This window comes from Protopterus annectens, chromosome 12.part0, assembly GCF_019279795.1.
Source record: "Protopterus annectens isolate FY-2018-M chromosome 12.part0, PAN1.0, whole genome shotgun sequence".
In the NCBI taxonomy this organism is placed as follows: Eukaryota; Metazoa; Chordata; order Ceratodontiformes; family Protopteridae; genus Protopterus; species Protopterus annectens.
The window spans coordinates 1,121,783,854-1,121,797,664 of record NC_056746.1 but is presented as its reverse complement, the minus strand read 5'-3'; the positions used below and the strand labels follow the sequence as shown (position 1 = coordinate 1,121,797,664).

The 13,811-nt window shown below is 43.3% G+C and overlaps 1 protein-coding gene across 1 annotated transcript in view; it reads right to left on the bottom strand.

Moving 5' to 3' along the window:
* The window catches only part of SLC35C2 (solute carrier family 35 member C2), a 412,193-nt gene that overhangs the window by 357,658 nt on the left and 40,724 nt on the right, over positions 1 to 13,811 (bottom strand). Inside the window, exon 3 of the mRNA XM_044090136.1 lies at positions 4,013 to 4,076. Coding sequence (XP_043946071.1) covers positions 4,013 to 4,076 — 64 coding nt within the window. The remainder of the gene's footprint in view (positions 1 to 4,012; positions 4,077 to 13,811) is intronic.

Genomic DNA, 13,811 nt, shown 5'->3' with positions numbered 1-13,811 from the left:
CAGGTTTGTTAGGTTCCCCCTTGCAGGGGAATATTAAATTGAGATTCAATAGCTAGCCATGTTATATTTAATGAGGAGAAAAATAAATAAATGACACAAGTATACATATTTATTAGAAAAAAAAACAGTCATAATGTAATAACATAAGGAAAATGCTATACAAGCATTAAGAAAGGTTAAGAATATACAAGTGGAATTTAACAAAAGTGGTACTATAAATAAAGACAGAGGGACCCTCAAGCAATCTAGAATAAGTTTAAGAAAATATTCCAATGACAGTTTATTTTAAGAAGGACATGTCATATTTAAAGACTAGTGGTAAAAAATAACACTACTTTTAAAAATCCAGTTTAACAGAGACAGATCACAGATCCAGTAAGATACTACAAGAGGTTCCTAGTATTCCCCCCCTTTTATTTATTATTTATTTATTATTCATTTACATTTGTTTACCAGGAAATTCTGTCTGGACACAGGTCCTTTTTCAGTGGAGGCCCGGGGAGAAAAGTTCCAGATTTTACATGAGTAATAGACATTCAATAATGAGGTTGATGACATATAGTAAGGCAAAAACACTTGGTACATTTATAGTCGAGAGCAAATAAAAATTAAACAATAAAAGACTGCCATAATTTTAAACAGAAAAAAAAGTAGCTTAGCGTGACACAGTACTAGTAGGCTAAAAACTCAGTATACAGTAGTAACAGGCTGATGTGTACTAACTAAGCAGAGTAGTAGTATATGGTCAATAAGTTGGTTAGAGCAAAGTGGGAGTGAGAGCAAAGAGAGCAGAAGGGGGTAGGGGATTTAGTCGGGGTTTGGACACGGACAGAGCCAGTGAATATTTAGGTGTGATTTAAGCACAGTCTTGAAGTGACTGCTGGAAGTTAGGGTAGTGATGGTGGGGGGAAGGTTGTTACAAAGCTTTGATATGGCACAGAAAAATAGGGCTTCTCCTGCTGAGCTTTTGGCTTTGGTGATTTGGAGGAGATTTTTGATGCTGGATCGTAGGGGTCTGGAGGAGTGGTAGGATTGGAAAAGTGTTTGCAGCGATGGGATTTTGAGTGAGTGGTTTACAAGTTTGTGAGCAAAGGAGAGTGGATTCAGGTGAAGGAGTTGTGGGAGCTCGAGCCAGTCTAGTTGTCTTAGGGAGACAGTGGTGGCTTCGGTAGGGAGCACCGGTGGCAAATTTTGCAGTTTTGTTGTAGCATGTCTCTAGTTTGTTTAATTTTGATTGTCTAAGATTAATAAGTATGGGAGATGCATAGAGTAAGGTGGTGATTAGTTGGGAATTGGCAATAGAGATTCTAGCAATTTTGGTGAGGTATTGGTTGTTTCTATACAAGGCACCAAGTTTTTTTGTGCACTTTTTGTACTGTAACAGATATGTGGGTATCGAACTTGAGATTGTTGTCAATCTCCACACCAAGAAGTTTGGTGTAAACTGATGAAGTTACTGTCTTTGGCAGATATACTGAAATGGGGAGTTTGGGGTAGTTTTGGGTGGTTAGAAGAGGAGGAGTTTGGTCTTTTTGGGGTTAAGTAGGAGCTGGGAGTTAGATAACCAGCTTTCTATGGATGAGAATGTTTCCTGTGTGATCTGTTGGAGTTCTGGTAAGGTGAATGCAGAGCAGATGAGGGTGGAATCGTCAGCGTACTGTATGAGAGAAGCTTGTTTGATGGCAGTGTGCAGGTTGCTAGTGAAAAGGGAGAATAGAAGGGGGCCTAGGATGTATCCTTGGGGAACACCAAGGGTAAGTGGAAGACGAGGGGAGAGGTTATTTTCCTAGTCAACTGACTGCTGGCGGCCATGGAGGTAGCTGTGGAACCAGTTGGTGGCTGGTTTGGAGAAAGCAGAGTAGTAGTTCATGTGAAACAATGTCGAAGGCCTTAGACAGATCTAGATATACAGCTGAGGAGAAAAGGCCATTGTTTCTGTGATGAAGGGTAGTGTTAGTGAAGGAGACCAGAGCAGTGGTCGTGCTGTGATATGTCCTGAAGCCATGGTGGGTATTAGAGAGGACATTATTGGTTAGGAGGTAGTCAGAGACCTGAGTGTTGACACATTTTTCTAGTATCTTGGAGAGGGGAAGAGGATGGCGATGGGGCGGTAATTGGAGAGTTCAGTGGAGGGGCCACCTTTATGGAGGGGAATGATGTGGGATATTTTCCATAAAGATGGTACATGGGATTCTGCTATGGAGTGGTTGATTAATATGGAAACAGGGTATGCTAGGACTTCAGCAGCTATTTTTAGATATTCGTATTTATTTGTTTCCAATTACAAATTTTAGTTAAGAATACTCACTAAACTAGTAATGAATAATTGACTAGATAGCTGGGTAAGTAAAATACTACATCTTAATAATATGTATTTGATGGCACAGTGGTGCAGCCGTAGTGCTGTCGCCTCACAGCAGGAGGTTCTCAAGTTCGATTCTTGGCTGGAGTGCCTTCTGTGTGGAGTCTGCATATCCTCCATGCGTTTGTGTGGGTTTCTTTCCACAATACAAAGACATGAGTCTAAAGCATTTCTTCCTGGGCCACCGTTGAAAATTGGCTTAGTTCCAAGTCAGACTTTCCTGGTAACAAATGTTAAATATACATAAAAATAAATAAATGTACTAAGTCTGGAATGCTCAATTTTTATTTCTAAATTGTTATGAAAAATGTATAAGTAGTGTTCATATGTACTTACTCAACAGGTTAAAAAACTGGTTAAAATAAGAATCATGTTCTAGGTCATGTTTCCTTCATCTGCCAAGGCACTTAACCTAGAATCTGACACAACTTTTATAAGCATGTGTTCCTCCTTTTGACAGTTCATTTGATACCTTCTTTTACACAGACTGCTATCCCATTGCCTGGTATCACTTCTGTGTTGTTCCTGAACTACTTATAGCCAGGTATCCCCATGTCCCCACATCCTGCCATTACAAACCCATGTGTCTCTCACACCAGAAATATTTACCCCCCCCCATCACTTCTTGTAATTTCTCATCTCCCTACACAGATCCCTTAAACTGCAAAGTAATATTGTGCAGTTGTGCTCCAGTTTGCTCCTCTACAACATTTAGCAGTTTTTCTTTGCTACTATGGCCGAATACCCTTCGATTCTGTGACTTTCTTATCTCCTCTCATCTTAGAAGGTACCATCTTCATGATGTAGCTTTGCATTCAGCACTAAGCACCCCTGTCCCAAGACAGAGTCTGTCTCTCACAAAGAGCTACAATTTCTGTCACAGAAATTTTAACACCCCCTCCCCCTTTCTAACAACCCCAAGTTCTTTTTTGCCACCTTTTGCAGACAGTTATACTCCCAATCTCCTTAGCTCAGTGTGCTAAGTGCTAAACAGGTAAAATTTCTTACAATGCTACCTCCGATCTTCTTTTCTGGAATCTCTACAACATCTCCCTGGCCCTGACTGCCACCACCAAGAGAGACAGGGAGCTGTGGGGCTTCTGCTTTACTACTATAAACAAATAAGGTAAATGTTTAACTTTTCCAAAAATAAACTTTCATGCGCTACACCAAATGCTCTATGCACCAAGAATACTATAGCGATACTTGTATACCAGTAAAAAAAAAAAATTCAGGTCGTGTTCCCCCCCCCCCCCCCCCACTCACACACAAAGAAGGATGGTGATTGGCATAATGCTCAAGACATTTAACTCATAAATACAAGGTACATGCTTTGATTCTCACCTTTGAAAGGAGAATTACCTAGACTTGAAATGGGCCACATGGACAGTCAGCCTAGTACTTACCAATGAATCTTAACAAGGCATGGCTACAACTTTAAATCAAATATTTTAAAAACCAACCACTAATCTGTGCACTACAGTTTGACACTGCCTGGTAAAGGCTCTGTAACAGTCCTGTTCTATGCTTTCCAAATGAGACAAGGAAGGCTGACTTCAGCACTGTCCCACATCTCTGCCCTTGTCAGCACATGCTGGAACCAGCAGGTATACATTCAGTGGCATCTAAAATAACCCATTTCATACTCACAGTGAGATGGTGATGAAGAGAAAACTCCAGTTTGACAACCCAATATCCAGTGCAGTGGCCAAGGCTGAAATAAACAAACAAAAAAAAAGTTAATTGTTCAACTTTTTCTCTCTAAACTTTTAACTCAATTTCTCTACTAAAATTAGAATAAAATACACTGGTACTTACTCCTCCCATGCAAAATAAGAGAATGACATTAAAGCACATAACATAATGAATACAACATATCTACTTTGTCAGCTAATAAGAATACCCCAACACCATTTATAATCTTTATGTATCAAATCTTTCATAAGCAAACCTATAGTAAGACCAAGCTTAATTGCTGGTAGTCAAGTAGATGGATTCATGTGTGGGGAGTGAGGGAGGAATTAAGTGAACATTGCAGGCCACCAGCTGAGATAATGTAAGAAAGCACTACAACACACAAGTACTCAATCATATATCCTAGGCTATCAGCCGTCCCTGGAGGTGAACAAAAAACTGTAGCAACCACCAACTGGGATAAACTTTTACACTCTCGTCCAAGCTGCCCCATTACTAGTGGTATGGGGAGCCCTCAGAGACTAAACAGGGATGCAGGTTGTAGTCCTCAAATAACTGTTATTCTCTTAGGTAAATTTACTTCGATTTACTGGTCAATATATCCAGTCTTCAGCGTTTTAATACAATGAAGTTACACTTAACTGCACAGGCTTCCTCAGACACCCAGTGTGCATGCATACTAACAGATACTAGTAATATAACAATCTGCCCACTGCACTCCATATGATGTGACCTTGTGCTGACCCTCATGCCTTCTGTGGCCTCCCTCTGCTGTCTTGTACAGCTTGCTCTGCTCACATTAGAAATTGAATTGAAGGTTTTCATTTAAGGTTTGGTTACTTCTATTTTTTATCTTTTCCTTATACTGCATTTGTTTTGTTTTAAGTTTTTTGTTCTTTTGGAGTTTTAAGAGGTCATGGCTAGGTTCAGTTGTTGTACTTTCAAACTTGTGGCATTTGAGTTGCCTGTCCCTACCATAAATCTGATTTTGGACACGCCTCCCAGTCCCAACTCATCAGCTCATTCTATCAAATACGGAGAGATTAGTTGGGGAGACGCACCCCCCTACTCTCTTAAATGTGGATTATCTTCTGTTTCCTCCCTTCCCACTTACTTACAACATGCACGTTATTCAGCTGCTTTTACTGTATCTGTGTTTCTTCCTACTTTATTACTTTAAGAACAAGCAGCAAAAAGCAAAATAAAGAGTTCAGCTGCATTTATTCTGCTACACTTATTACTGCTCATTAGTAGCCTGATTACATTGTAAATGTTATTCTAAGCTTCTTAGTTTTAAGTACTTGGGCTTCAAACTAGTTATCTTACAAAAGGAAGGTTTGTGGTCTACCCTGCTGTGGCAAAAGAGGTAGCTTACATCCTTTTAAGTTAGGAATTGCTGGCTAAAGGCTTACAGAGTCTGTTACTCTTAGTCTTAGTTCTGGTTTAAGTGCTTGAACTCCAAACCAGTTATTTTACATTAGGAATGCTTGTGGTCTACACAGTTTACCGGAGCTACTCAGAGTCTGTCGTTCTTAGCCAGAGGTCTGAAGTGCATCTGAACAGAAATCCAAGGCATCCACTGAAATCTTCTAAAAAGAATTATAATTTAAGCCTGTATTGCACTTTGTGAACTGTACTTTATTGAACTGCTTCATTTTTACTGTTTTTTTCTGCTGTGATTGCTTCATTCAGCACTTTGTATCATTGCTACTTATGCCTTAAACAGCACAGGCTAAATACAGACTTGCTGAATCTAGATTGTTTGGTATCACATGAGCACTAAAACCAACCATCTTGCATTTAGTGGGCCTCCCTGCCCCCTTGTGGCAGAAATGTGTAGCTCAGGACCCATATGAGCTAAGGGCTGCTGGAATAACACTCTGTGTGGGGCTTTCCTACTGGTAGTTTGTGTTAGAATTATTTAAATTTGTTTGTATTTAAGCCTCACGTTTGTGCAAAGCTGCACACCATGCAACAGTGGTTAGCAATTTCCTGTATAGATGCAAATGCCTAGATACAACTTTTTCCCTAAAGAACAGTCAGTGGAACACTCCCAGGCTTCCCTGCTCCACTGCGGGCAACACAACTGTGCACTGCGAGCAACTCAGCTGAGCACTAAGCAGCACTGCCACACTTTTTAATCCCTAATCCTCACTAGAATAAGTCCCCTTGCTAATCCTAGAGCAAAAGCTGATTTAACTTGTCCACCCCCTAACAGTACTTAAGGTTTAACCTACTACAATGGACAGTCAGTCTCCCAACATTTCTCTAACAACCTGACTGACATGGGCATCCTGAGGTAATATAGTAATTGCCTCATGTATACTGACAGCCATTTAATCCTACAGCAAGCAAATACAGTATGTGAGAGATGTAACTATACTATGAAACTAGAATCAATCCTCTCACATAGCAATATACAAGACATCAAACAGGTTGTCAACACACACACCTCTCCTCTCACACAAGATAAAGTCATGACACATAAACCCACCCATGCAGAGGTACTCACGAAGAGCCTACCAAATGACCAGAAACCTCACAAGCGTAAACAACTCGCACATACTACAGCACTACCAAAATCTGCTACACAAAGCACACATACCAGTGTCTCAGAGAATAAGTCCCTAAGGCAGAATACCTCAAAACCAAACCAAACGTCCTGGTCGCAGGAGATTCCACATTGAGACACACAGATATGCCCCTCACCAGGCTGGACAAGGTCACAGTCAGATGCCTGTCAGGTGCCAGGATCAATCAAATCAAGCATGCACTCAAGTCTCTCAACAACCAATTACAGTTATGACTCTGTCACAATACATGTTGAGGTGAATAACATACCTGGAGTACATGAAGAAAGACATGACTGAACTCTCAGATTGTGTGTTCCAGGCAGGTATAACCCTAGCCCTAAGCAGTGTTCTACCTTCACGAAGGCTGATGCCACAATATGCACAAAAAAATGATTGACTTCCACAATTGGCTTAGCTTCTGGTGTCAATCCATGGCTACTCCGTATCCGTCAGCCTGGGAACACATGGTTGACAGACCACACTGCTTTGCCAGAGATAGTCTTTACTGGTCTCTTCTAGGCCAAATATTGGCAAAGACTCTTGCCTAAAAAGCCACTATAGGGGAGGCAATACCAAAACAACAAAATGTCCACCATAAATAAATCCACTACAAACAAGGTCAAGGGTATGTCGCTTAATGCTAGGGGTCTAAACAGGAAACTTTACTCCCTGGAAGCACTCCTCAAACTGGAAGATACTGACATCTGTTCAGTCACCAAGATTTGGTTCAAAGCCATAGACAGCACCCTGGTTGCGCAAGCCTACAGTGCCTTCCATAGGTTCAGACCTCAAAACAAGCATGAAAGAAGCAAAGGTGGAGGTGTATTCATCTTCATTAAATACAAATACACTTCGAGACTTGTTAAACAATGTAAATCTCGAGGTACTCCAGGTCTAAATAACTATAGGTAAAACACCATACCACATCATTGCTAACTACAGCCCCCCCCATCATGAGCCATAAGAAGCACACCATCTACATGGACTTGCTTGAGTCACTCACTATATAGCCACACACCTTGGTCATGGGGGATTTCAACTATCCTTCTATCAAGCAGGTGACATACACAAGCTCGACCACAATGAGGTTCCTGGACTTTAATACAGTTAGTCTGTACCCCCACAAGGGGCTCAAATTTTCTGGACTTAGTGCTCACCAATATGTGGAGGGTCACTGCACTACCCCCTGTGTTCTGCCCTCCCTAGTAAGGTCAGACCATAAATCTGTCTCATTCACAGTAATGATCAGACCTGACACCTCCACAGGAGCAATAAAATTGAGAAACTGCTCCAAAACAAATGATAGCCTATTAAGCAATGGTTTGAAAAGCTTCAAACCCCCTGCTAACCCAGCCAACAATGATTCCTATGCAGAGAAGTACCCTTACAACCACTTAAACAACTGTATTGAATCTGCTGTAGCTGATGGGATCAAAATGAAGTCCTCATGTAAAAACAATCCACCCTGGTGGACCTGGTAGACCTCAAGTACAAACAGGTAATATAACAAAAGGAATAAACTGATATCTAAGAACAAGAGGGAACTTAGCAGAGAAGGGATCCTCTCCACAGCTTGAACAAGAAAATCAGATATCTGGTAAAGTCCTCTAAAGCTAGTTATGAGGCTACATTAGCTTCCCTAGCTAAAGACAGTCATAAGGCATTCTTTAGCTATGTCCGAAATCTAAAAAGGAGTACCAAGCTATGTGCCAAACTCATAGTGGATGGTACCACTCACAATAACCCTGAGGAAACTGCCCACCTGTTAACGGACAGATATGGTGCCAACTTCATCCCCTGTCCTCACCAGCCACACCCCCAAGCATACCTGACATCTGTCCTCATCCCAGCATCTCCAATGAGCAGATCATATCAGTAGTCTCCAAGGCCAAAAACACGGCTTCTATGGGGCCAGACAACTTCCCAAGCTGCTTACTAAACAACCTAAAACATGACCTAGTGGATCCGTTTGGCACACTCTTTAACCATAGCCTGCGCACTGTGTTTGTTCCAGTAGAGTGGAGAACAGCAACTACAATCGCCTTGCACAAAGGGTGTCCATCAACCGAACCTGGGAACTACAGACCCATAAGTCTACCCAACCTTATCTGCAAGGCCATGGAAAGAATCATCATGGGTCTTATCAACAAGGACATATGCAACCTTTAAACTCTCAACCTGACACAGTTTGGCTTTGTTAAGGGTAGATCATGCCCACTAAACCTGGTGGATTTTTTTGAGAATGTCACCAAAGCCCTGGATGAAGGCAAAGCAGTACATACAGTCTATCCTGACTTAGCCAAGTCTGTCAACACAATCCTCCACTCAGGTATCATTGGGAAACCTCTTCCATCTGGGAATTAACCCACGTCACTAGGTGGGTAGCCAACTGGCTCTCCGACAGAATCTATACTGTCAAAGATGGAGATTCCACCTCCACCAGTAGAACAGTTACCAGTGGGATACCACAATGTTCTGTGCTGGGCCCTCTTTTGTTTGGAATCTACTTCTCGGAAGTCCAGCTGAAAGCAAACGGTCTATGGCTTACCAGGTTTGCAGATGACAGCAAACTGGAAGCAATCACAGGTCCCCTAAAGATATTAGCATATTACAGGAGAGGTTAACACAGACAAATGACTGCTGCCAAAGCCACAGTCTAAAACTAAATGAAAAAAAGTGCATCATTGTCTAGAGGTATCCCCTGCAAATTACAATACAGGCAGCACCCCCCTAAGCGCAAACCCAGTGGTGCATAACTTGGGAATACAAGTTGATAACAGTCTTTGATCACCATGTGTCCATAGTGGTAAGGACAGCCTTTTACATTGCACATCTCATAATTAAAGGCATCATATCCAAGACCACGGATGTTATAAAGTACAGTTTTGTACCTACCATAAATGTAGATGTCCGATAGGTATGCATCTGCAGTCATAACATATGGGTTGTCCTGCCTCAGGCAGCCCTTCGGTCGGCCGGATTCCAAAGTCTGGGTCTGGCCTCGGCTGATGTCGCACTTTCCCTGACGTCAGAGCGTCTGGGGTATAAAAGCATCAGCCAACGCCATTTTCCTCAGTTTTTCTTGCCCCAGATGCCAGGTGCCCTCTAGGAAGGCTAAATTTGGATAAATGCAGAAAAGTTCAAAACATTTGCAAAATTATATAAATATATACATGTATAAACAAACAAATACACCATAATAGATTCCCCCAGCTAGCTAAAAGAGGGGTAAGTACCCTAGGAATACCACAGAGGGGTAGGAGGGAGGGTAAACCTGACTGCAGATGCATACCTATCGGACATCTACATTTATGGTAGGTACAAAACTGTACTATGTCCTTCAAGGATGCATCTGCAGTCATAACATATGGGTAGAATACCATAGCCAATCTGGGGAGGAGGTACTAAGAAAAGGATGGTGTAGTTAAGATCCCCTGCAGGACTGCAGTAGCAAAACCTGCTCTGGATCTGGAGTATAAAGGTAGATTGTAATGTCTGGCAAATGTATGCACGGAGCTCCAAGTAGCAGCTTCTAAAATGTCCTTGGTAGCCACCCCTCGTAGGAAGGCTGTAGTGGTGGCCGTGGCCCTTGTGGAATGAGGCCTGATGTTTTCAGGAACTGTCTTTCCATGAAAGGAGTAGCAAAATCGAATGCAATTTCCTATCCATTTTGAAATTGTCTGTTTGGAAATTGCTTTTCCTTGCACCCCAGTAGCATATGCTACAAATAGTTGGTCAGTTTTTCTGCTAGTTTTAGTTCTGTCCAAGTAGTAGCGTAGTTGTCTGTGTATATCCAGGGTGTGCAGCAGTTTTTCCCCTCTATTCTGTGGATTTGGGAAGAACGTAGGCAAGTGAATAGCTTGGTTCAAGGATACCCTAGATACCACCTTTGGCATAAAAGTAGGATTGGTTCTTAGTGAAACTCTGTCCTGGTGGAAAATAAGAAAAGGCTGTACTGCCATTAATGCTTGTAACTCAGATACTCTTCTTGCTGAAGTTATTGCCAGAAGGAATGCAGTACTGTAGATCCGCTGACGCTGCTGGTTCAAAAGGAGGCAGTGTCAGTTTCTCCAGCACAAAGTTGAGATCCCAGCAGGTAGAGGGGGTCTTCTTGGAGGTTTAATATTTTTGATCCCTCTCAGAAATTGTCTGAGGAGAGGGTGTGAGAAGATAGGTGGATCCACATTGTATTCTGCTGAAATTGCTGAGGCATGAATCTTAATGGAAGAATAGGACAGGCCATTGTGGAACAATTCTGCTAAGTATTCCAGGATATGTGTCATGCTTGCCACTGCCACATCTGAGCCTTTTGATGTGTTCCAAAGGAGAAATCTCTTCCATTTAGCTGAGTATGTCTTCCTTGTGGAAGGCCGGCGAGCTTCCAAGATAATGTCCTTCACCCTCTGTGATAAAACAGTTTGATTGGGATTTAAGGAATTTTCCAGGCAGTTAGCTGCAATGTTTTCAAGTTGGGATGCATGGTCTTGAAATTGTTCTGCGTCAGAAGAAGAGGCCATAGGGGGAGAGGCCAAGGTTTTGCCTGAGACATGCTTCTCAATAATGGATACCAGTGTTGCCTTGGCCAGTCTGGAGCTATCAGTATCACTCTTGGCTGTTCCTCCCTGATCTTCAGTAGAACCTTGTACATTAATGGGAGAGGTGGGAAGGCATATACTTTTAGAGCTTTCCAGCTGAAAGAGAGAGTCCACCCTCCAAGCTTGTGGGTGGTATGTCCTTGAGCAGAATGTCTTCAGTTGGTGGTTGAGTGGGGAGGCGAACAGATCTATCTCCGGCATTCCCCATGCCTTTGCTATGAGTTGGAAGATGTCTGGGTGCAGCATCCATTCGTGCGCATCCATGGTAGTTCTGCTTAAGCTGTCTGCCAGTGTATTCTCTTTTCCTGGCACGAATTGGGACTGTAGTTAGATATTGAGTTTCAGGCATAGTTCCCACAGATTCATAGCCAGCCGGCATAGAGGGTAAGAGTGTGTGCCTCCCTGCTTGTTTATGTACCACATGACCGTGGTGTTGTCTGTCCTTATTAACAGGTGGCCTTGTTGGAGGAAGGGTTTGAAAGCCTCGCTTGCATGCATCACTGCCAGCATTTCCTTTTGGTTTATGTGCATGCTTAGCTGTCCTTGAGGCCATAGGCCTTGGATACATTTGTCCTCCATGTGTGCTCCCCATCCTCGGTCTGAAGCGTCCGTCTGACAACTCAGATCCATCCGTGGACTCATCAGAAGAGTGTGGGTCAGAGGGGTCAGTCCTGGGCCTTTTGTCCGGAGGAGGGTGAGAGGCCCTGTCTGGGTGAAGTTGTGAACCTCTAATTAAAGAAATAAGGTCCTCTGCAAGGCTGAGGATCTGAGAACTAGAGGAAGGCCTCTGGGAGGTAGTCTTGGGAGGCAAAGCTTTAGAAAGTTTAGCAGCTTTAGCCCTAGAAAAGGCCTTAATGGACATGGAAGCAGGGGGCCTAGCTGCCCCACGTGCAGGAGTAGAAATGTCCAAAGGTATGGTGTGGGACATTTCCTGGACACTGGTTTGGTAGGAAGTTCGGTAGCCGACTCAGCGGGGCCTCCCGGGCAGCGGTGGTCGGTTGAATGGATTCGGAAGTAGGAATCTCCGAAACCGAGAAACTCGCGGTAGGCCTTACCGTGGTTTCAGCCAAAACCGCGGGCCGCGAGTGTCGGTCCTTTTCCTTCCGTTTTTTCACCAAATGCGAAGTCGGAGTCTCTGTCGGCATTTTATAAGCAAAACTGGCCCCAAAAAATTCCTCTGCAAACTCCGACTGACATCTAAGAGTTCGTCGGTTGAAGGAAGCACAGGCTGAACAGGCCGATGCGTCGTGGTCTGGGCCTAAGCAAGGAAGGCAGTAGGAATGGAAATCCTTATGAGGTATTTGTTTCCCACAAGTTAAACAATTATTTACTTTGTCTGACATCGGCTGAGGCAAGAAAGAGTCCCCAGCAGGGTACTTAGCTTTTCAAGTCTTGTAGCTGAATTCACTGGATCTGACCGACCGGCACTTGCGAACAGCTTCTGCTTGAGCACCCAGCGGCAAGAAAGACTGAGGAAAATGGCGTCGGCTGATGCTTTTATACCCCAGACGCTCTGACGTCGGGGAAAGTGCGACATCAGCCGAGGCCAGACCCAGAATTTGGAATCTGGCCGACCGAAGGGCTGCCTGAGGCAGGACAACCCATATGTTATGACTGCAGATGCATCCTTGAAGGACATCTCCTCTGTACTCAACCCTCATCAGACCACTAATACGAGTACAATCCTCCCTTTTGTTTGTACCTCACCAGACACCTGCAGCAACTGGAGAGACCACAGAGGATCCTGACCAAGAGAATTCAGGGACTCCTGAACATGGCCTACAGGGAAAGACTGAATGCCCTGTTGCTGTACTCTGTGTTCTACAAGCTGCTGAGAGATGACCTATGCCTGGCCTACAGATGCCCAATGGAAATGCTGCACATCTGCAAATCATGACCAAACCTGGTGAAGGCAAGCCGTCCTCCATTTGGGAAACCCCGGTTATATCCTATCGGACATCTACATTTATGGTAGGTACAAAACTGTACTATGTCCTTCAAGGATGCATCTGCAGTCATAACATACGGGTAGAATACCATAGCCAATCTGGGGGAGGAGGTACTAAGAAAAGGATGGTGTAGTTAAGATCCCCTGCAGGACTGCAGTAGCAAAACCTGCTCTGGATCTGGAGTATAAAGGTAGATTGTAATGTCTGGCAAATGTATGCACGGAGCTCCAAGTAGCAGCTTCTAAAATGTCCTTGGTAGCCACCTCGTAGGAAGGCTGTAGTGGTGGCCGTGGCCCTTGTGGAATGAGGCCTGATGTTTTCAGGAACTGTCTTTCCATGAAAGGAGTAGCAAATCGAATGCAATTTCCTATCCATTTTGAAATTGTCTGTTTGGAAATTGCTTTTCCTTGCACCCCAGTAGCATATGCTACAAATAGTTGGTCAGTTTTCTGCTAGTTTTAGTTCTGTCCAAGTAGTAGCGTAGTTGTCTGTGTATATCCAGGGTGTGCAGCAGTTTTTCCCCTCTATTCTGTGGATTTGGGAAGAACGTAGGCAAGTGAATAGCTTGGTTCAAGGATACCCTAGATACCACCTTTGGCATAAAAGTAGGATTGGTTCTTAGTGAAACTCTGTCCTG